Source organism: Brassica rapa, chromosome A05, assembly GCF_000309985.2.
Source record: "Brassica rapa cultivar Chiifu-401-42 chromosome A05, CAAS_Brap_v3.01, whole genome shotgun sequence".
NCBI classification, from domain to species: Eukaryota; Viridiplantae; Streptophyta; class Magnoliopsida; order Brassicales; family Brassicaceae; genus Brassica; species Brassica rapa.
This window is the reverse complement of record NC_024799.2, coordinates 5,205,965-5,227,646: the sequence shown is the minus strand read 5'-3', so window position 1 is coordinate 5,227,646 and position 21,682 is coordinate 5,205,965. Positions and strand designations below refer to the sequence as shown.

General features: G+C 33.5%; 5 protein-coding genes across 5 annotated transcripts; 2 read left to right on the top strand and 3 right to left on the bottom strand.

Annotated features, from left to right (window-relative positions):
- Positions 1 to 39: 39 nt before the first annotated feature.
- LOC103867362 (4-sulfomuconolactone hydrolase) lies at positions 40 to 2,378 on the bottom strand. The gene is made up of 10 exons (XM_009145420.2): positions 2,120 to 2,378; positions 1,970 to 2,038; positions 1,793 to 1,872; positions 1,383 to 1,482; positions 1,250 to 1,303; positions 1,086 to 1,163; positions 897 to 994; positions 746 to 803; positions 548 to 669; positions 40 to 461 (listed from the first exon to the last, which is right to left on the bottom strand). The coding sequence occupies exons 1-10, from the start codon at positions 2,363 to 2,365 to the stop codon at positions 305 to 307; spliced, it is 1,062 nt and encodes a 353-aa protein (XP_009143668.2). The 5' UTR covers positions 2,366 to 2,378; the 3' UTR covers positions 40 to 304.
- A 5,202-nt stretch (positions 2,379 to 7,580) lies between these two features.
- Positions 7,581 to 11,636, top strand: LOC103867361 (NDR1/HIN1-like protein 3). The gene has a single exon (XM_033291063.1). It carries the CDS (start codon positions 9,090 to 9,092, stop codon positions 9,789 to 9,791), a length of 702 nt encoding a protein of 233 aa, XP_033146954.1. The 5' UTR covers positions 7,581 to 9,089; the 3' UTR covers positions 9,792 to 11,636.
- Positions 11,480 to 12,359, bottom strand: LOC103867360. Its single transcript, XM_009145418.3, has 3 exons — positions 11,982 to 12,359; positions 11,861 to 11,905; positions 11,480 to 11,785 (listed from the first exon to the last, which is right to left on the bottom strand). The coding sequence occupies exons 1-3, from the start codon at positions 12,280 to 12,282 to the stop codon at positions 11,643 to 11,645; spliced, it is 489 nt and encodes a 162-aa protein (XP_009143666.1). The 5' UTR covers positions 12,283 to 12,359; the 3' UTR covers positions 11,480 to 11,642.
- Positions 12,360 to 13,839: 1,480 nt separating this feature from the next.
- Positions 13,840 to 15,317, top strand: LOC103867359. Its single transcript, XM_009145417.3, has 2 exons — positions 13,840 to 14,270; positions 14,446 to 15,317. Exons 1-2 carry the CDS (start codon positions 14,140 to 14,142, stop codon positions 14,900 to 14,902), a joined length of 588 nt encoding a protein of 195 aa, XP_009143665.1. The 5' UTR covers positions 13,840 to 14,139; the 3' UTR covers positions 14,903 to 15,317.
- LOC103867358 (plastid lipid-associated protein 3, chloroplastic-like) lies at positions 15,102 to 16,917 on the bottom strand. The gene is made up of 3 exons (XM_009145416.3): positions 16,275 to 16,917; positions 15,684 to 15,879; positions 15,102 to 15,600 (listed from the first exon to the last, which is right to left on the bottom strand). The coding sequence occupies exons 1-3, from the start codon at positions 16,847 to 16,849 to the stop codon at positions 15,289 to 15,291; spliced, it is 1,083 nt and encodes a 360-aa protein (XP_009143664.1). The 5' UTR covers positions 16,850 to 16,917; the 3' UTR covers positions 15,102 to 15,288.
- Between the last annotated feature and the right edge of the window lie 4,765 nt (positions 16,918 to 21,682).

Below are 21,682 nucleotides of genomic sequence, written 5' to 3'. Positions count from 1 at the left end.
TCTGTGATTGAAACATGATAAAAATTTTGATCCCAGCAACGCCACAAATGACCAAATCCTAATATATCACACTCTTACGTCTCCACCCATTGTAGAATACATTGTCGAACAAAGCACTAGTACCATAGAAGCCAGTATCCATGTCCTCTATAACTCTCATAGTAAAGCATTATGATATCAACCAGCAGGTTTCAGGCTTTCAATACAGAAAAGTAGTGCCTGTTTACTAAATTAGTATACATTTAGTGTCTTCGATGATATAAACTCCATTGTTTGCTTGATTAGCTCATACTCATGCAACCTCTCAAGGAAGAACCCATTGTCCAGGGAAGAGCTGCATCAACGTCTTTCCCATGATCCAGTCCATGTCAGAACTTGACAAGGATGCTTGTTTTGCAATAATGGTCACAGCTTCTTTGGCTTCTTTGTATCCACATTCAAGAACCACAAATGGGAAGTCACTGCAGCAGACCCAATCCATATTTCGAATCATGTATTGTTCGTTCATATAAAAAGTTTTCTTTTGGTGTAACGAAATAAAGTTTACCTGCCCCACATGACACGGTTTGCTCCAAAATTGGACACAACTTGAGATAAGAGAGGCGCTAGGTCCTGATAGGGGAAGCCCGTTCTTGATATCCTGAATAGAGCACTGAATTTTACATATACCTGCTTGTTTCAAAACTCTTCCCTCAGACTCATATGATTCGAAATCTAAAAAGTAAGGATTGTCCTTTTCTTTCACCTGTGGGAATCTAGAGAGCTCCATGAGTTGAGAATAAGTATCCTTAGCCTCACCATTTCTGCAGGTTGATGAAACCATGAATTTATTAGTAATATGTTCTTTATGAACTTCAAGGGATCATTATCTCTCAGAACAGCAGAGAACAGCTCACTCTGGTACTTTGCAGAATCCAGCGTGATCTAGTAAAACAGTTGTATTTGGAAACTCTGTGCACAGTTCCTCAATCTCTGCTATGTGCAGATCCAGACCCTGAATAGAGTAAACCAAAAACTTCAAAGGACAGATCTTCGCGTAAACCACACAACTTTGGAGCACACAAAGGTCAAAATTACTACCAGACCTTCATGCACATGAAGCCAACAGGCACACCAAGCTCCCCTGCCTTGGAGAACATAGCTTTTCCAACATCATTCGTCATCTGTGTTGTGAAAAACCATTGATAATTAAAAAAGAGTAAAATGGAAACATGATCCAAGGTCACTGGAATCAATAGAGAGTTGGTACCTTCTGACCCGACGGCCACAAGTAGGGATTGAACCGAACAGCTTTGTAATTACTCTACAATTAACAGTCTAAAAACTCAGAGAACTGTGATATGCTTTTTGAGATATTTTTGAGAAAGAGGTAAAGGAAATACCTCTAGAACAAGACTCTCAAGCTCCTTAATCCCACTGCCATCTTCTGTAGGATTTGCAAGACAGCAGCCAACAAACTTCGACGGGTACTTATTCAGAACACTGTCAACAAGAAAACAAAATTATCTTACAAAAGGAAGCTTAGATTACATAGCTGACATCACAAGCAATCTAAGGTCTGCATTGATTGGAGAATCAGTAAAAATTTGATTTTTCCACACAGAACCAAAAGAAAAAAAACAACTTCCCAGTAATACATTATGCATCCCATTGTGATCTACTGACAAGAAAAAAAGGCAGCGAGACAGATCCACCATAAGTAAAACGAAATGAGAAAAGCAAACTGTTTCATAAGCTTTGGAACATCACTGAGGAACATGAAGATTCAGGAATAAAAGAAGAAGGATGAGACCTTGTAACTAAAGAGTGATCAAACTTGTGATTGATGGGTTGCACAATAAGAGCTCCATCTACTCTTGCATCTCCCATGTTCTAAGTCAACAAAACAGAGGAATGGCGTCAAAGATGATATCTTTCCCAGAATTTCTTAAAACCCATGAGAGTGTTTGAGTTGAGCTGAGCTTAGAACCTTGAGCAAGAACTCGACATCACCAGTCAATGTAGGTTCTTGGCCTGGAAAATAAGGATAAGTCACGGCCTGAAACATACATATTTGATGATCCATCAGATTAGTGATTCAGTAGAATGGATTCAAGTTAAGAAAGTGTGAGAGCACGACCTCTTGAGGAGAAGCCCAGACGTGGAGATGGGAATCGATGACTCTGGAAGTAGACGACGTCGTTTCAGGGTCAGACACAGCATTAGCTGCCATTTTCACCGTTCTGAAGGATGATGTCTCCTTGCCGATTGATTTGATTGCTCGGAACCGTAGGGAAGAGGTTAGAGGGTGAGTGGAGAATGCTAAAGGAATCGTTAATCTCAGAGTCGCAGCTGCTGCCATATCCTCGAAGATATTATACTTCATGTGATTCACACGTATTTTAATATGGTTAACTAGATTTTGACCCGCGCTTTGAAAGCGCGGGATAACATTTTGATTATTTTTTTTAATTTAACAGACTAATTTGTTTTGTCTGAGCTTTAATATTTGAGTTTTGACATCTATAATTGAAAGTAATTTATTTTGACATCTCATAGTAATGTGCGTTCAAGTTTTAGGTTTATATCGGTTCGAGTTTAAGTTTTCAAATTGTTAGGCTTGGGGTTTTCGGACCCATTTAGAAACCATACTTTTTCGGATTGTTCATGTAATGTTGGGTTCGAGTCATGTTTTTATATTTTCATAAAACCCAAAGTGAATCTAGTTTAAAGCATGCGTAGTTAATTATAAGTAATTTTTTGAAATTAATTAACTGAATAAATGGTGAATAAATCCAAATTATTTACATAAAAAATTAAGAGAACTATCTTAGGATAGCCTTGAAAAAGATTTTGTCATAAATATAGTTTCTAAGGATTAAAATGACCAAAATGTTTCATTAAAGTTAAGGGATGGAGTTTTAAAATTTTATAAAATAAAAATAAATTTTAAAAATAGTTAGAAAAAAATTTTGAATTTCAAAAAATAAAATCTGAGAAAAATAGAAAAATTTAAAAAATCAAATAAAAAATGAAAGTTTGAATTTGAAAAAAATAATTTAAAACTATAAAAAATATTTTTTTTATTTTTTATTTGTTGTTATTTTTTATTTAGTTATTTAATTATTTGTATTTATATATTTAGGGTTTAAGAGTCTTTTATCTATTAAATGAAACATTTTGGTCATTTTCTCCTAAGAATCTATTTTGTGACAAAAACCTTAAAAAATGTCTATTTCGGAAACTTTCTCAAAATTTAATGTTATTAATATATTTTATATCTAAAGAAGAGCAAGATCTGGAGTTATTGTTTTCTTTAATCTTTCGATTTTCTTGTTTTTTGTTATTGATATGTGGAAAATTTGTAACTCTAATGATTGGCCGCTAGTTTGTTATTTAGTATATTCGTATAAATGTTAAAGAAAGAGCGCGGAGCCCCGGCCCGAGCCATAGGTCCGCTAACGTAAAGCGAGGAGTTGAGCCTGAACTGGCGAACTGAAGTCACAAAACTTATGATTTTCTTGTTTTATTTTTTATTCTTGATTTGAAAAAAGATTTGCAACTATAATGATAACGCAAACTGTGCTTTACATAGTTAATAAAGATATCGGTATAATCAGAAATTTGAGTATCAAAAATATATTGTTTTTTTAATATATCGGCTTTTATGTAATAGTTATCATATTTATAGTTTGTTGGATTATTTTTAATAGATGAGGAGGAAAATAAATTAAATGATTTGGGGTTTAAGGTTCTGTAAAGTAGAGCTTATTGAGTTATGATCATATATGTTAGGAGTTCATACTTTTGAATACTGCCGAAATACTAATTAACATATTAAGCTTTATTATGTATATATAATACCATGTCAATTTGAAAAAATCGAAAACATATTGAAGTTAGTGTTGGAGCATGATGGTGTAACATATGGTTTATAAGCAATGACAAACATATTGTTTATTTTAGTATCGTTAATACAAATAATACAAATGTGTATGCATGTAAAAATTTACAATTTAAAAATGTAAAAATTAAGAGAAGTAAGCTGGATATCCATAACCCGCATAAACATTTCCCAAAACTTGAAAATCCGAAAAAACCACAATAATATTTGAGAAACCAAACTCCTTTTTATAATACAAAACTTCTTTAGACCTACCCTGATCTCGAGTAAATATCCCGTGTATTCACCTATAACTCCATCTCCAAATTGATGCATAAAGCAAAATCTTGGTACCAGGTATCCTCATTACTGTTTTCTAAACTTCTCCCCAATGATCCAGACGATAAATAATCCTTGTCACTGCAGAAATATATAAACGTCATACATCACATATCCATCTAATCACCTCAGTCAAATAATAGCAACCAAATACATGAAAGGGATAAGTATCGGTAGTATTCTATAATCATAGTTTCCTCTTAAAACCATCCTTCATCCCCCATAGCAAAAGTTTCCCAGTTTTTCTGAAAAGTTAGTTCAAATCCCTCCTCTTTTCAGATAAAGAACCACAGCATCCCTATTAATCCATCCGTCTCCACACTAACAAAACCAGTTGTTTCACCTAAAATCAGATTGTACAAATAGATAGAGATCATACTACTGAATTGTCCAGCTGCTCTCTGCAATCCAAGTTAAAAGAAACCATATTTATGACAGAATCAGATGTTTTTTTTGAAACAAAACAGTAGTTGTTAAAAAAGTATGGAAACAAAACAATATGATTAATATATCACACTTGTTTAAAGTTATGAGACTACGGATCATGTATCTAAAATTAACCATAGTATAGGAGTGGTTTATATAACTAAAATGATGATATCATATCCATCAAAAAACTCAGGTCAGCAAAAAAGAAGAAGAAAAAACTCAAATGTTACATTTTGGAGTTTCCAGAAAACAAAAGCGAAATCTTGTTTCTCTATAATAACATTACACAAATCTTGAGCAATTCTAAAAGAAAAAATAAGAGATAGCAGACCAAATCTGACTTCAAAAAGCACCACAAATATTGTCAATCTTCTTTGAACAGCAATGTCCTTCGGCCTTTCCCATCATACCCACATCCCACTCAGATCAACCAATTTTACCAAAATGATAATCATCATTTTGATTCAAACTTCACCTCTGTAGCCAATTTTTGTATGCCACATGATAATATTAAGATTTTCGTGATGGTACACAATAGCTTAGATGGTAGTATATATATTAAAAGGGATTGTAGGTTGCGATATGAATAGTTTCAAAAAGATTTGGTTAATTGAATTTTTTTTGGGAATATTCCTTATTGTAACTGATTCACAATATTTTTATTTTCTTATTGTTTTATTTCTGGAAAAAGATAAAACATTTAATTAAAAGCATACACTAAAAATATTTCAGTGGCAGAAATCTGTAAATACTTTAAAACTCCAAGGGCACCTCAAAAAAGGCCCTTCAGTTTTAATAGTATTGATTAAGTAAATAGCTGAAATATGAAATTTAACTTTTGTACAGCGGTATTTTTAGTAATTACTACTCCGTATCCGTATGTTTCTTAATATTACATATTTTAGAAAAATAATTATTTTTAAAAGATTTATTTTTTATATTTTCAAGACATATTTTATTAACTAATTTCAAATTTCAAAAAACTTAATTGCACTTACTAAATTTTTGTTGGCTTAAAATTATGGAATAAATATAAACACAAAAAATTATGCAAATTTAATATGTTTTATTAAAATATGTGAAAAAGTTAAAATATGTAACATTAAGAAACTGAGGGAGTAGTATTTATTTTTATCTACAACTTTTTTTTGTCGACTATCTACAACTTTTATATAGTGTAGCTTGGATAATTTTTTTTTTTGGCCAAAGCTTGGATAAATATATAAATGAATAGTAGCTCAAACTTATATAGACAAATAATTGTATGGCGAATTACAAATATTCCAAAACTGGTACAATGAATGAATGAAAAGTGCTTGCTTATGTATCAGTTTGCTTTCGTTATTTTGAGCATCAGATGTTTCAGTTTGCATTTTCTAATTTTTAAGCTTCACATTATTATTACTTTTTATAATTACACTAGGTCCTTGTCCGCGCTACGCGCGGATAGTATTTTGTTTTTTTTTTTCATATTTTTGTACTATTATGTCAATTGTTTAGTTTTATAAAATGTTATGTTTTTATTGTAAATTTGGAATTAAAAATCTAGTTTTTCCTTACTGTAAAGTAAGTTAATTTTTTTGAATCTTACCACAACACATTATACATAAAGAGAATATAGTTGGTCTTTATATTCTTATTTGGTGTAATATTGAAAATTTTGATGGTTTTTTTAAATTATATATATTAGGATTGATTTTCGTGACTATATTCTATAATTGTCTAAAAAAATTGTTTGTCCTATATAGACATCCACATAAATATGGACTTCTGATAAATTTGTTCATTGAGATATTTAGTTTCACTTTTAACTTTATTCTCTTTTTTGACATCCTCATGCTAGCTTGTGGGGCTAGCCAACTTGGTGCAAAAGGGTTTACAAAAGCTGATTGAGATGCGCGTGATCAGACACCTTTTGCTAGGCTATTCATACGGAATTTTAAAGCTCTAGGAATATAAGCAATAGAAAGTTCAGAAAATTCTTTAGATACAGCCTGTATTTCGTTGAGCTCCGAGTCCAACACAGGCCAATCTTTCTCCTTTTGAATAAGCATAACCAGTTGTTCACAGTCGATTGAAAGACCATCTCTCTGTGTCTAAACTTCAGTATCACTTGCATTGCCCATAGCAAACCTTCAGCTTCCGCTTACAGTGGTGATTTGGTGCGTGTATATCGGTCCTTACTCCAAACAGCATTGGAAAGTCACCATCCATTAACACAAAGCCAAGTCAAGATATGTCTCTTTCATTTATCCAGGATGTCTAGCAGGAGCGTTTCTTTGCGAAAGAACAGTTGTGTTCGTTACCTCAACTCCCATGTCAATCTCCATAATCTTGTCTACACGTTGAGTTATCCTCCAACACTATGCTTCAATTTTATTCGCTAATGGGAAAAACATAATTCCTACGACACTATTAATGATTGTTTTTTTTGTTAGACCGATACGGCAAACTTATGTTTTATTTAACAAAACTCTTATTTTAATTTTGTATTAAAGAATCAATTATATTTTATATTATCCATAATTTTAGTAAATTTACTTATTTATCATGTTTTTATTAGGTTTTCGCTAAATCACTGATTTATTATTTATTTTTAGCTAAGTCACTAATTTATTAATTTAAAAATACCCTTAATTAATATTATATATATATATATATTAAAAATGAATTTTTTATTAGTAATATTAAATTTCTATTTTATATTAAAATTTAGTTAGTTATTCTTATTTGTCATATTTTATTAGGTTTTAGACTTTTAGATAGGTTATTGATTTATTATTAATTTCTAACTGATTCGCTAATGTGTTAAATAAAAGAATACCCTTAATGAATTTTATATATAATTAAAAACGAATTTTATTTTAATCATATAAAATTTATATGTTATATTAATATTAAATAAATGATTTTAAAATAATATAATAAAATTATCAAAAAATTTTAAAATAAGATAATTCTTATTTATATTTTGTAGCTATCTGAAAACAATAATTTTATTATAAAAGTTAAAAAGATACAAAAAATTATAATTAAATATTATTCAAGAAAAAAACATTTATATAAAGATATTTTCTAAACTATTTCTAAGATATGAGTGTTTTAAAAAATTTAACACGGGATGTTTAGAACACGGGATTATACTTATGAGAGAGTGGCTCGGGAATGGGCTTCGAGATGGGTCGTCATGAGAGAAAGGTAAATGGGGGAGACGGCGATTAGGTTATTCAGAGGATGAGAAAGCTGTGTGCGCTTTGGCTTGAGTCTCAACAATACGTAGATTAGGGTTAATGGGCTGGGTTGGGATAAAGTGAATTATCAGATTGATGGGATTAATGGGCTGGGCTGGGTGAAAGTGAATTATCTGAGTTTGGCTTCACTTCGGCTGATGGCGCAAAACAAAAATACGGAGTCGGAGAATGAGTTAGCGCACAGGAAGCCCGATCGTGATTTTAATTTGAAGCCTAATCTGGCAGTGACGTGGCAATTTGATTGGCCCTGATTATTTTGAGCATGTGGCTAGCTTTAGGAAGCTTAAAAATAGTCCCTTTTATATAGTGGGAAATCATATAAAATTTATATGTTATATTAATATTAAATAAATGATTTTAAAATAATATAATAAAATTATCAAAAAATTTTAAAATAAGATAATTCTTATTTATATTTTGTAGCTATCTGAAAACAATAGTTTTATTATAAAAGTTAAAAAGATACAAAAAATTATAATTAAATATTATTCAAGAAAAAACATTTATATAAAGATATTTTCTAAACTATTTCTAAGATATGAGTGTTTTAAAAAATTTAACACGGGATGTTTAGAACACGGGATTATGCTTATGAGAGAGTGGCTCGGGAATGGGCTTCGAGATGGGTCGTCATGAGAGAAAGGTAAATGGGGGAGACGGCGATTAGGTTATTCAGAGGATGAGAAAGCTGTGTGCGCTTTGGCTTGAGTCTCAACAATACGTAGATTAGGGTTAATGGGCTGGGCTGGGATAAAGTGAATTATCAGATTGATGGGATTAATGGGCTGGGCTGGGTGAAAGTGAATTATCTGAGTTTGGCTTCACTTCGGCTGATGGCGCAAAACAAAAATACGGAGTCGGAGAATGAGTTAGCGCACAGGAAGCCCGATCGTGATTTTAATTTGAAGCCTAATCTGGCAGTGACGTGACAATTTGATTGGCCCTGATTATTTTGAGCATGTGGCTAGCTTTAGGAAGCTTAAAAATAGTCCCTTTTATATAGTGGGATGATAATATCAAATATCAACCGCCTCTTCAACGAGTTCAGATTCCTAAACGAACAAGGATTAATCCCAATATATATATGGAGATTAGAAAACATTATTTAGCACATACATCTACATAACCCTTTGCCTTGTTGATCAAGAAGACTCAACAAAAAAAAAAACCTACCTCACGTTATACCCTTTTAGATTCCCTCTGAAACCATGGCGGTCGGATACGGACCTCCGATCTATCCTCCTGCACAAACCTACCACAGCCAAGCCCGACGCGGCGGCGAAGTAGGTTGCAGCGTCTGCCGCTGCTTCTTAAACTGCCTCGGTTGCTGCGGCGGTTGCATCCTAAGCATCGTCTGCAACATCCTCATCGGTATAGCCGTTTGCCTCGGAGTCGTCGCTTTGATCCTCTGGTTCATACTCCGACCCAACGTCGTGAAGTTCCAAGTCACGGAAGCTAATTTAACGAGATTCGATCTCGAACCACAGAGCAATAGACTACATTACAACCTCTCGTTGAGTTTCTCGGTTCGTAACCCTAATCAACGTCTCGGGATACATTATGATCGGTTAGAGGCGAGGGGTTATTACGGTGACCAGCGTTTTGCTGAGGTGGATATGAAGTCGTTTTACCAGGGACGTAAGAGTACGAAGGAGATTGGGACGGAGTTGAACGGAGAGAGTTTGGTTTTGCTGGGTTCCGGTGGCCGGAAGGATCTCAGGGAGGATAGGAAGTCTGGGGTTTACAGGATCGACGTGACGCTGAGGTTTAAGATCAGGTTTAAGTTTGGGTTTTTGAACTCGTGGGCCTTTAAGCCCAAGATTAAGTGTCATCTCAAGGTTCCGTTGAGTTCCTCTGGTTCCACCGGAGGGTTGCAGTTTCATCCTACCAAGTGCCACGTTGACCTCTAAAACAATTTCACAATTTATTTTTCTACTTGTTTTTTTTGTTTCTTCTTTTCTTCATTTGCTTGTTTTTTTTTCCTTTTACTATTAGTCTATTACTAATCAACTTTTTATTTTGTCGATAAATTTACTTTTACTTGCTTTGATAGTTTGATTTGTATTTATTTTGCTCCTTTGCTTACTTCATATGTATCAAGTTATTTCAAACAATCTTGGGTTAGTATCTTGGTGTTATATCTTCCAAGCAGTACTTACTTGATTTCATTGTTTTCCTTCTATAGTCCTTGTTATATTCACTAGAAAGTAGAAACATTGTCAGTAGTTAGACACATTGTATTGGGAAATTATCTCAGACTTCCAAACCATAAGTTGAAAACGTCTATCATCATGTGAACTACTATGCCATTGGTATTAAGCTCAGACAAACCAACTCCAAAAGGAATCTTTTTAGAAGTTAGTCAAAAGAAACATCAATGTCATTTGTATCAGGTTGATGCGATATCCTGGATAAAGTTACTAATTACATATTAAATATCTATAAGAAAGCGAATCCTATGACAAAGTAGACTCTATGTACAAACTTATGGTTTAAGTTATTAACTCCACTTAGAAGAAAGAACAAATAATAAGAGGAAACTGCATCACCAAGATAAAAGAAAAGGTTAAAGGTAATTAACCAAATGAGCCAATAGTGAACTGCCACGTATACAGGCAGAGCGTCACGGACCACGGTGATGATGTGGTGGGCTTAAAGTGACAGTCGTCATTATGACAGACCGCGTGGCATCACTATTTTCAGTTTCTCACCAAATGCCTCTTTTTCTGATCAGTTAATCAAAATGTTCATCAAGTGGACCCTTATGATAACGTTGATATGTCGAAACCGTAGACAAAGTTTTATACTTGGCATTAAGCTTTACGTTCGACTCCTTCACTTTATTTGGATTTTAGTTCAGCAATAATGTGATCGGTTTGGATAAATCTTCAACAGACGTTGGTGATTAGATCATCTCCAACGTAAAATTCTATTTTTTCTTTCAAAATGAAGTAAAAGTGAAAACGGAGTAAAATTACTCCAACGCTATTCCATTTTCTACTTTATAATAGAATGATGAACAAACAAAAAATAGATTACTCCATGTATGAAGTAATTTTCATTACGGAGTGAGATATAAAGTTGGATTGAACATTCCTTATTCCATATTCACTTTTATTCCATTTTAAAGGAAAAAATAGAATATAAATGGAAATGCCCTTATTTATCTTCGAGAATCTAAGATTTCGTTTCAGTAGGATTGGTTAAGATTTTAGAGAATATGAGTTAAAGATTTTTTTTTATTAACCGTTTTGAACTTTAGATTTATAATCTCTCACAGATTTTAAGCTAATTTTGAAATTTCGGTAACCAATCATGTTCTCTTATTACTAGGTTATCAACATTTTGGATTTTTTATTTTTAATGTAACAAACGTGACCAAAGCTTAAGCTATAAAATTTGATACATAGATAATGTCCATGGATAATGTGAGAAAATACTACTATTTATACTATTATTGTTGTTCAGAGGAGATTGGTAGCTCTAACTCCGATGTATTAAGCACGAGGCTCTGTACGGTCCAACACTCCAGCTGGATAGCATAACTACTCCTAGGCACACTCTAACCTACGCCTCCCATACAAAGCGCACGCTAGCATGACGGTTATTCCATCGCCGGCCGGTTTTATTGTTAACCGGCGACGCCAATTTCGAATTATATAACAGAAACACGATTCGCGATTTTTGAGTTTGAACGAACGAATCAACATGCAAGTGACGAAGATAATTATTCTACAGGAAGACGATGAAGCAAACAAAATCTAGAAGTCGGCTATTTTCCGGTGAGAAGTTCGGCGACGGGGAAGCGATTCCGACGTCTCTTTTAAGTTCCTTATGCTACTACGGATAGCCAGAGCGTCGGCATTGATCATCAACCTCGAGATTTCGCCATCTTCGTCGGATTCTAATGGAGGAAACAACAATCAGTGAGATACATTTCAAGTACGAGAGATTGGAAACGAATCTGCAATGTCCATACCTAGATGCTTTGAACGACGCATGAATCCGTTAAACTGAGCTAAATCTGAGATCATTTTAAAAACCGATCAGAAAACAATTAAACACATTGAAGATCGTCGGATTACAATTGGTGAACGAACCTGACTGCGACGGAGCGTGAGAAGAGAGGTAGAGGATGATGAAACAGATAAGAGTGAGGACGGGGATGAAGTGAACAAGCTTCTCTCCGTTCTGATGCGTCGACGATTGCAGCGATAACCGTCGCGGCTTAAAGTCCTTGAGCTCGTCATCGTCGTAATCTGCAGCGGACGATGAGGAAGAAAGAGGTGGAGAGGAGAGTGACTCCTTGTGCTTTAAGTCATCGTGATCATAGGTGTCGTCCTTCCGTCCTCCGTAGCTATGAAGCTTCGAAGCTGATGAGTCTATCGAAAGCCTCTGCATCGCGCCGAGAGAGAGAGAGAGAGAGAAATGAATGATACAAGAGAGATAAGTGTAGGAGAGAGAGAAACTAACCAAATAAATAAAAAATGCATATGATTATCGAAATTAATTAGGGAATAATTACTGTGATAATATTGTATTATTTCTTTCTAACTCTAACTAACGCGGAGTTGTCGTATCTGCTACTGATTTAGGTGGCGATTGGTTTTCCCGCTACCACCCGCAAACGCAGCTTTTGCGGTCGGTAGCGGTTGTCGGCGGTTTGCAACAATCACTCAAATCGCCTTAAACCGCTTCAAACCGCTCCGAATCTCATAAATTCAAAAGCTGGCTCCAGCTAGCGTTTGCGGTTGCGGGCGGTTGCGGGAGGGTAAAATTTTTTCTTTTTTTTTTAAAACAATATATATACAAAGAAAAAATATTTAATAAAAAATTTAAAATTGAAATTATGAAAATATTAAAATATATCTATTTTATTTTAATTAATATTATAAAATTTTATAATAAAAACAATTTCAATAAATTTTCAAAAATTAAAATTATAACTTTCTAAATATAAATTTTATATTTATTATAATTTTATGATTTTTGATATTTTTATAATTATATTAAATGTAAATATTGTTAATTTATTATTTGACTGTTACCGCATTTGGTAGTTAACCAGTCATAAGTCACCCGCAAACGCACCAATTTTTAACCGCAGTACCAGTCGTACAAATCTCTTAAAACCGCTAGAAACCGCAACCGCCCGCATCCACAAACTCCCGCAACCGCAACCGCAACCGCTGCGTTTGAACCAGTCAGGCCCTTAGGGTATGACTGATTTTCCCGCTACCACCCGCAAACGCAGCTTTTGCGGTTGGTAGCGGTTGCTGGCGTTTTGCAACAATCGCTCAAACCGCTCTAAACCGCTCCAAATCGCTCCAAATCGCTCTGAACCTCATAAATTCAAAAGCTGGTTCCAGCTAGCATTTGCGGTTGCGGGCGTTTGCGGGAGGATAAAAAAAAATTATTTTTTTTCCAAAACAATATAAATACAAAAATAAAAAAATTCAATAAAAAAATTAAACTGAAATTATAAAAATGCTAAAATATATCAATTAAATTTTAATTAATATTATAAAACTTTAAAATAAAATTATTTTCTATATTTTTAAAAAATTTAAACTATAACTTTCTAAATATAAATTTTATATTTATTATAATATTATTATTTTTGATATTTTTATAATTGTATAAAATGTAAATATTGTTAATTTATTATTTAACTGCTGCTGCATTTGGTAGTTAACCAGTCATAAGTATCCCGCAAACGCACAAATTTCTAACCGCATAACCAGTCGTACAAATCTCTTAAAACCGCTAGAAACCGCAACCACCCGCATCCGCAAACTCCCGCAACCGCAACCGCAACCGCTGCGGTTAAACCAGTCAGGCCCTTACTCTGAAACAAATATTAAAGTTTGAAGTATATTTAGAAAATTTTAAATAACTCGATCAATAATTTTTATTTATCGTGATACAAATCAAACAGAAAATCTTAATTATCCTTATCCAAATACTTTTCGATGGTTATCCAAATTGTTTTTGATAATCCGGGCCTAAAATGGTAAAGAACAAGGCATGTTACAGGGTTACAAAAGCCCATCTTAGACAAGCCCATTAAAACTTATATCTTGTCAAGCAAGGAAAATGGACGGTGAGGATTACATGATCAAACAACCCGGCACTATAAACAAGAAAGACGATCTGTGGTTCCGACGGGAAAGAGACTGGAGTTTCTGGCTGCTATCAGAGGAATGTTATAAAGGTATATTCGAATAAGTAGAGGAAGAAGAAAGTCTCTAGGAAGCAATGGTGTTGTGGGAGTTAGCTCTGGGAACAGCCTACTTCTTGGGACTCAGGCGGAGTTACCGTCTCGCATTGAAGACCCAGCGTCGGATTGTTAGTCCTAATCATCCAAGGATTCGACAGTTTCTCCATAGGTAATGTTTCTTACCAAAAGATTCGTCCTTCTTGTTGGTGTTTTCTTTCCAGAGGATTTCACGATTCCCGGTTTAGGAGTCGGTTTAGTAGTTGATTTGATTCTGGTGTTCAGAACCGGTTCGGATCTAGTTAAACGATTGTTGATTAATAGGACTTGTGTTTTTCTTTATGCAGGAGGACTCATCAAATATTTGATGTGGCACTTAGGGTCCACAAGACCATACAGCAAAGAGACATGGAGTTTGGTCGGAGCCTTGGAAACTGGATTCTCCGAGGGCTCGACCGTATGAAGCCATCAGCTCAGGTTCTACGGCCAAAACAAATAGAGCCAAGCGTAGGCAAGGCTGCGAAGAGGCTATTAGATTCAACGCGTCTCAAAACGCATGTCAGCGCGAAGACTCCTCAGAGTAGTGAAGTCGGTAGGAGCTTGTTCTTGTCCTTGAGGAACTTGAGGCCCAAGTTTTCGCCGACTATCTCGATGATGATGAAGATCAAGCCGCCGAGACCCGTTGGAAGTACCACTCAGTACAGGCCTTATAGTGATTCCAGTCTTGTGAAACCTATTAACGCTAGAGGCGGGTTTGATAGTTTTATCAGGAAGGACATTTTGCAATGGATGAGGCAGAGATGAAGTCGCCAAAATTCACCAAAGCTTTTCAGAACGTTCCAACTGGTTCTCATGTTATAAGTAGCTGACGGATACCAAGAGCAATAAAATAGAAACACTCTTTGAACTAAAAAACAAGCACAAACTAAAAATAAATATCCGAACCGATCCGATATGCATAAATATACCTGAACATCCATATCTACTCTACTTTTTTCGTTCATTCCTTCAACTTTCTCTCTTTACTAATCTTGTGACGAGCAAGTGAGTACAAGATTACAACTTGAGAGTATTTAAGGGAAACCAAACTGGTCCAATGATTTGCATTCAGCATTATTATGATGATGTCTCTCTAGTGAGTATTGTTTTTACAAGAAGCCTGCTTTGCTATATATACCTCGTCAAACATTTCAGAGCTCAAGCAGAGAGCTTCCTTCTCTAGCAAGCACGAAAAGCCCACCGTCTCCTCTCGAAATCCTGAGATCCTTGTCGAGATAAGTGGTCAATAGCCAAGAGCTGCCACGGTTCCCTGGAAACGGAAGCTTGAGAGGTGGCTGACCAGAGATTGCCCTTGAAATGTTAGCTGCCACATCTTGTAAAGGGTTCAAAGACTGCTTCAGGAACGAAAGGTTAATCTCCTGCCCAAAGACACCCACGCTCTCTGGGAGATCCACACTTGACTTGATCTCTGGTGGTTTCAGCGTACCTTCTTTGAAAGAAACCTAACATTACGACAAACAGAATGATGAATATGACAATTACTCAACAAATTTGTGATTAAAAATGTGAATGTTTTTCAAGTTACCTCAATTCTTGAAGGGGTTCGAACTTCAAAAGAAGCAGTAGCACTGAAGGAGAAGTCTGCAAAGGGGCTGGAGAGAGTAGTGGAGTTGTCTATAGAGAGACTCTTTGTGTCTATAGACTGACTTATACTCTTCACCTTCAACAAAGGTGTCGAACCCGCAGCTAGTAGAGGAAGCAACTCAGAGAAGGCAGTGTACCTGTTTCATTAACCCCACAAAGATATACAAACCAACAGTGGCTTCAATCAAAGATTCAACAATGTCTCATTCTCATTCAGAAACTATCTCAAATCTATTCACAGTAATAATCATTTGGCTTCAGTCAAAGATTCAAGGCCTTGTTCGTTTATTTGTTGTAACTTGCAACAACAACAACAGGACAGCAAAAAACGAACAACATGCAAACTGTGATCTGGTCGCCCGACACAAAAACGAACAACAATCTTGCAACTGGTCCCAAATTGAAGCAACAAGTTAACGAACATGACCTAATGTCTCAATCTCATGCACAAAACTAACTCAAATCTGTTTCAGACACAATCTACGGTTTCTACTACAACAAAACAAAAACCAATAGATTCAGTTAAACTTACAGCAAAACCCAATTGCCGTCGAGGAGCTCCGGATTCTCAACCGGAGCCTGAGTGGGATTGAGAGCTTCCAACTGATTCACGATCTCCAAAACCTCCGCGCGGACTTCAGATCCAGCTCGGAACCCTAGTTCAGTTCCGTACACCGTATCAGCCAAACACCTCTTCAGCTCCCAAGTCTTGTCCACTCCATCATCAGCTTCTCTTTCCTCCCACTCGTCCTCGTTCGTCGGAGGATCCGATTCGGCGAACCGGGTCACGGACTCCTCGGGTACGGATTCGGATTTCTCGCCCCATTCGTCTGAAACCGCGGACGGGGCGTTATCCGGGGGAGATTCCGGTTCAGCCGGTTGCTCGCCCCATTCGTCTGTGATGGAATACCCACCTTCCGGTTCGGAGTCTGATTCGGAGGGCAGAGAAGATCGGATTTTGGAAAACCGGAGAGGTCTGGGAGGACGGTGGTGGGTTAGTGAGAAAGAGAGAGCATTGGGCTTTAGGGAGATAGAAGGAGAGAAGGTCTTGCTCGGATTTGCGGGGAAAGGACGAGAGGTGGTGGTGGTGGTGAAGAGCGTAGCCATGGATGATCTCTGTGTTCTTTCTTCTGAAGAAGATTACGTAAGTCTCAGAAGTCACACGATATTTAGATGACCCCACTGACAAATACGGTAATTTAATTTATTTTTCTTTTTCTTTTTCGAACTATACGGTAATTTAAATAAAATAAATAATTATACGGCTTGTGAAAAGCTTCTTGGTACCTTGACTCCTTCGTCCACTAGTATTATCATTTCTCGTGGTTCTAAAAATTAAAGTGTGACTGAATGGTCATTTTGGAGTAAATATTCTAGAGTAAAATTGTTTTACTCTATTTTCTGCTTAATATTTACCAATCAGGTTGAAAAGTATCTTAGCTGAATATAGCTGAAAGTGGTGGAAATTATTTCACTAGCTTTGAGTGGAGTAAACATTTACTCTCGTTTCCTTTTTCTGTTCATTCTCTTTCTTCCATGTTTTGTTTTCTTAATTACGCTGACAATTTACCAATCACACCCTTAGTCTAGGAAGCAACTTGGTTTTATCCGATTTTTTTTTTAACAAAATCTGATTTATACCAAAGTATACGATTCAAATTGGTTTAAATTATTTTAAATCGGTTTAAAACAGTTTAAATTGATCTAAATTTGTCTAAATATGCTAAATTAAGCAGAACTTTATCATAAATACTTTTTAATATTTAATTTTGATAATTCATCACAATAATTTTATAATTAAAATTAAAAAATAAAACATGTCATATAAATATATAAAATAAATCAACAATTTTCTAATGTTTAGGTCTCGCCTAAACCCCTAATAATTCGTCTAGTTGCTAGTCCTCTATAAAGCGTCTAGTTACCGTCTAGCGGTTTTCAGAACGGTGGTTATTCTTGATAGAAAAGTTTGAACCAAACCAACCCAAAAGAAAAACCAATTAAATTGGCTCAAAATCTATACATTTTACCATTTTGGTTTTTTTTTTTAGATATGTGGATCTTGGTTTGGGTATCCAAAACCCAATTGAATATCAAATATCTATAACTTTTAAATTAATTTTTCCTTTTTCTTTATATATTTCAAATACATTTTTAGTATTTCATATATTTTTAAGTTTTAAATTCCGGTTCTCTGTTAAAACTTTATATTCTTCATTTTTTTCGAATATTCATATGTATAAGTATATTTTGGAAAAATGGTCAGCTTTTTTAATTTTTGAATCTATAAATATAAAGACAAATTGTGTTTCTTTACAAAAACGATTGTGGATTATGAATCGCTTTATGATGATTTAGGCTTGTATTGTGTATGAAATATTGTCAAGGAAAGCGAATTAGTTCGTATAATATATTCGGATAGAAACCAATAGAACCAACTGCAATACTCCCATAACAACAAGGAAAGAAAACAACTTCACTTGTTAGTCATGCCTAAAAGGAGCCAAATTTACGTCAAACTGATTATAAATTGGAATGTATTGCGTGGATGTATCATGCTAAGTTAGATGAGTTTACAAAATAAAACTAACTGATAATAAATAGATTAATATATTTTCAGTTATATTAAATAAGTCCCTATCCAGTTTCATATGTGTATATTTTATCTCTAATATTTACAAATATTTATACAATTGAAAAGTTGAGATGACAATATAATCATCTGGACGAAGAAATGAATGCGTTGTGAATGTTATTGAAACATGAAACATCACACGTCAAGATATGAATATGAGATAAACATTTTGTATATTTGCAGTTCCTTGCAAGTTATTAATCTAAAGATGGAGTATATCATTGTGCCGTCTCAGATTTAGCTAGGTATTTTTAGTTTGTAGCGTTGAAGATGTCATGATCCATGTGGTTCGTTCAGGTAGAAAAAGGAACAGAAAATATATCTTCCACCGAATTTGGTTCTCACTTGATGGATCTCAAATGATGATGGCTGCATAACTTTACACTACAAAAATAATGTTTGGCAAGAGCTAGTTTAACTACCTTAATAATCTAGCTATTATTTGTTTTAATAAATATCAAAAGGTTTGAGATCAAAACTCCTAGTCACTAGACCCATACCACATTATATAATATTAGTTTCGTTAAAATAAATATTCGAAACATAGAATTCTCACATAATTACTAGAATCCTTTCTAATTGAGATAACGATCTTTAATGATAACTAGATTTTGATCCGCGCTTTTAAAGCGCGGGATTATTTTTTGGTTGGAAATAATAATGTAATAATTTATAAACTGGATATCCATTCTTGTTAAACTTGTGTACATTATTTATTTTAATTTTTTGTGTGTTAAATTTTTGGATTTTGAAGAAAACTATATTTTGTGATTAGACATTAATTTCTTATTCAATATTTTAAAATATATGAAAAATAATCATGAGAAGTGTAATTTTTAGCTTTGTTAAGTGTTAATTTTTGACCCCAAACTCGCGGTCGAACCGATAAACCCGGTAATCTACGGTGAAATCGATAAACCCGATTACTCGTATATAATCCGGTTCAGATTTAATGAACAAACCCGTTAATTAAAAACTCGATAAAACTTGGTAAAAACCGAAAAACTCGTCATTAACCTGTGATTCAACACGTGTTGACCCGGTAAAACCCCCAAAAAAATCTAAAAATATTTCTAAAAAGCTAAAAAGACTTCTCATATATTTTGAATATTATAGAAAATTAAATAAATTATTTGTAAAACGTTAGAAATGGATTTGATATTAATCTTCATTATTATCCACCGATCTGTTATTATAGAATTTTCGATAAATAAGAATGAGTAATATTTCCTTTATGTGATCCGATCATCCGAGTGTATATAGAAAATAGAAGTTTTTGAACAAACTAATATTTATTGTATAAAATGAATATAGGAAAATGAAGATATTATATATATATATATATATTTTTTTTGTAAAGTAACAACTTTAAGAATTTGCTTGATCGAGGGTCAAATGGATCATATATTAGTTGGCAACCCTGATTATGATATATATTAGTTGCTATATACAATATAACCTCTATAAGTTAATATTCGATAAATTAATAATCTCTATAAATTAATAAATTTTGCTGGTCCCAACTTGGGTCGGTTCAAAATTTGATACAAATCGATAAAATAATAATATAATATTTTTTAAGTAAATCCTATGTAAATATAAAGTCCCTTTAAAAATATAAATTAATAATTTATGTGTATACATATTTTATATAAGTAAGAACTTATTATTATATTGTTTATTTTATGTTCACAATGGAATTATCTTTATATTTTCTTAACACTTAATATTTTTTGGTGAAATTTAGTAATATTATATCTAAAACCACATTTAAGTTATATACAATATGTGTTCAAAAAAAAGTTATACAATATATATTATATACACAATATAATATAATAAATTAATATAAATGTCAAATTTTTAAAAAATAACAATTAATGTCTTTACACTAAAATCAAATATTATTCTTATCTTATAAATATACCTTAAAATAAAAAAATCTAAATAAAGAACCTTCCGTAAATTAATATTTCTATAAATTAATAAAATTTTAAATTCTCAACATTATTAATGAATAGAGGTTCTACTGTATTCGGTTAGATTTACAAACCGAATTTTTGTTTTCACAGCATATATAGGAAATAGAAGATTTGGAACAAACTAAACATAAACTAAACATAACTGAATAAAAAAAATATATGAAACAAAGGATATTATAGATATTTTTGTTCAAAAAATAAATTCTTGGAATAGTTTTATAGATAGTTTTGTTCAAAAAGAAAAGGTTTTATAGATAGCTAAGTTTTGGAATATTTGTTAACATGGTTAATATTTTTTTAGTCTAAAAAGGGATTGGGTAGCTATCTTTTTATTATAGATCGATATGTTGTTTAAATTAATTATTATATTTAATAAATAAAACCAAATCGTGGAATAATTTTATAGATAAGTTATTTTGTAATATTTGTTAACATGGTTTATATTTGGAGTCTAAGTAGGGACTGGGTAGTTATAGATTCATATTTTGTTTTGATTACAAAAAAAAAAGATCCATATATTGTTCAAATTATTTATTGATATTTTATTATGTCTATAAAAAGGAATAAAATTTTGCAATATCCTATCATAATGTAAAAATAACAATACGATGTAAGATAACTATTTAGTAAAATATATGGTAGGTGATCGGAATATTTTTCTGGGTTTAGTGTCTCATTATGCTTTCCCGTGCTTGGTAGATAATGGTAAAAGTACATATTTGTTCGATCCAGAACATCTTATGGGAAGAAATAATTTTTAGTTCATGAACGTTAGTTTTCAATTTATGTCTACTAAATTATTCGTATATTCTATGATTGGATCAAGTTGTTGAATATTGAATGTCGAAAATCACCATCAGCCCCCACAGTTAAACCAAAGAACTGATTATCAAAGTATCTTGAACCCTGTGAATAGAAACCTCAAGCAAAACTCCGTAAAAGTACCTTTGAGTAATGGAGGAGGAAGTTTATCGCGGAACTATGCGAACCTTCTTGAAACCTCCTTTGATTTACCAGAACACGACCTCAAGCAAAACGTCATCTTCATCTTCGTTAAACACTTAGAAATGCTCGGTCAAAAAAAAAAATGCCTCATCACCTTTATAGTATATTAGAAATCATTCTTGAAAATTGAAATCTAAATCTGCCGTGATCTCTTGTAACAGATTGCTAAACTCATGGATAGCTTTTAGTTATGCCAAATTAACGTATTCCTTTATTAATATTGGTATAAATAAAAAGAATTAGGAAAATACTAAATTTAATTAAAAGCATATGTTTAGATAAAGTGAGTGGCAGTATATTGTAATTATTTTCAAAACA

Excerpts from the sequence above, each read along its gene's own strand:
- LOC103867362 (XM_009145420.2), bottom strand. The coding sequence starts at position 2,365 with ATGAAGTATAATATCTTCGAGGATATGGCAGCAGCTGCGACTCTGAGA. Across the intron at positions 804-896 it reads GGATTCTGCAAAGTACCAGA|AAATGGTGAGGCTAAGGATA; the intron begins GTGAGCTGTTCT and ends ATCAACCTGCAG. Across the intron at positions 462-547 it reads AACCGTGTCATGTGGGGCAG|TGACTTCCCATTTGTGGTTC; the intron begins GTAAACTTTATT and ends GGTCTGCTGCAG.
- LOC103867361 (XM_033291063.1), top strand. The coding sequence starts at position 9,090 with ATGGCGGTCGGATACGGACCTCCGATCTATCCTCCTGCACAAACCTAC.
- LOC103867360 (XM_009145418.3), bottom strand. The coding sequence starts at position 12,282 with ATGCAGAGGCTTTCGATAGACTCATCAGCTTCGAAGCTTCATAGCTAC. Across the intron at positions 11,906-11,981 it reads TCACGCTCCGTCGCAGTCAG|ATTTAGCTCAGTTTAACGGA; the intron begins GTTCGTTCACCA and ends AAATGATCTCAG. Across the intron at positions 11,786-11,860 it reads GCGTCGTTCAAAGCATCTAG|AATCCGACGAAGATGGCGAA; the intron begins GTATGGACATTG and ends TTCCTCCATTAG.
- LOC103867359 (XM_009145417.3), top strand. The coding sequence starts at position 14,140 with ATGGTGTTGTGGGAGTTAGCTCTGGGAACAGCCTACTTCTTGGGACTC. Across the intron at positions 14,271-14,445 it reads ATTCGACAGTTTCTCCATAG|GAGGACTCATCAAATATTTG; the intron begins GTAATGTTTCTT and ends TTCTTTATGCAG.
- LOC103867358 (XM_009145416.3), bottom strand. The coding sequence starts at position 16,849 with ATGGCTACGCTCTTCACCACCACCACCACCTCTCGTCCTTTCCCCGCA. Across the intron at positions 15,880-16,274 it reads GACGGCAATTGGGTTTTGCT|GTACACTGCCTTCTCTGAGT; the intron begins GTAAGTTTAACT and ends TTAATGAAACAG. Across the intron at positions 15,601-15,683 it reads GAACCCCTTCAAGAATTGAG|GTTTCTTTCAAAGAAGGTAC; the intron begins GTAACTTGAAAA and ends TCGTAATGTTAG.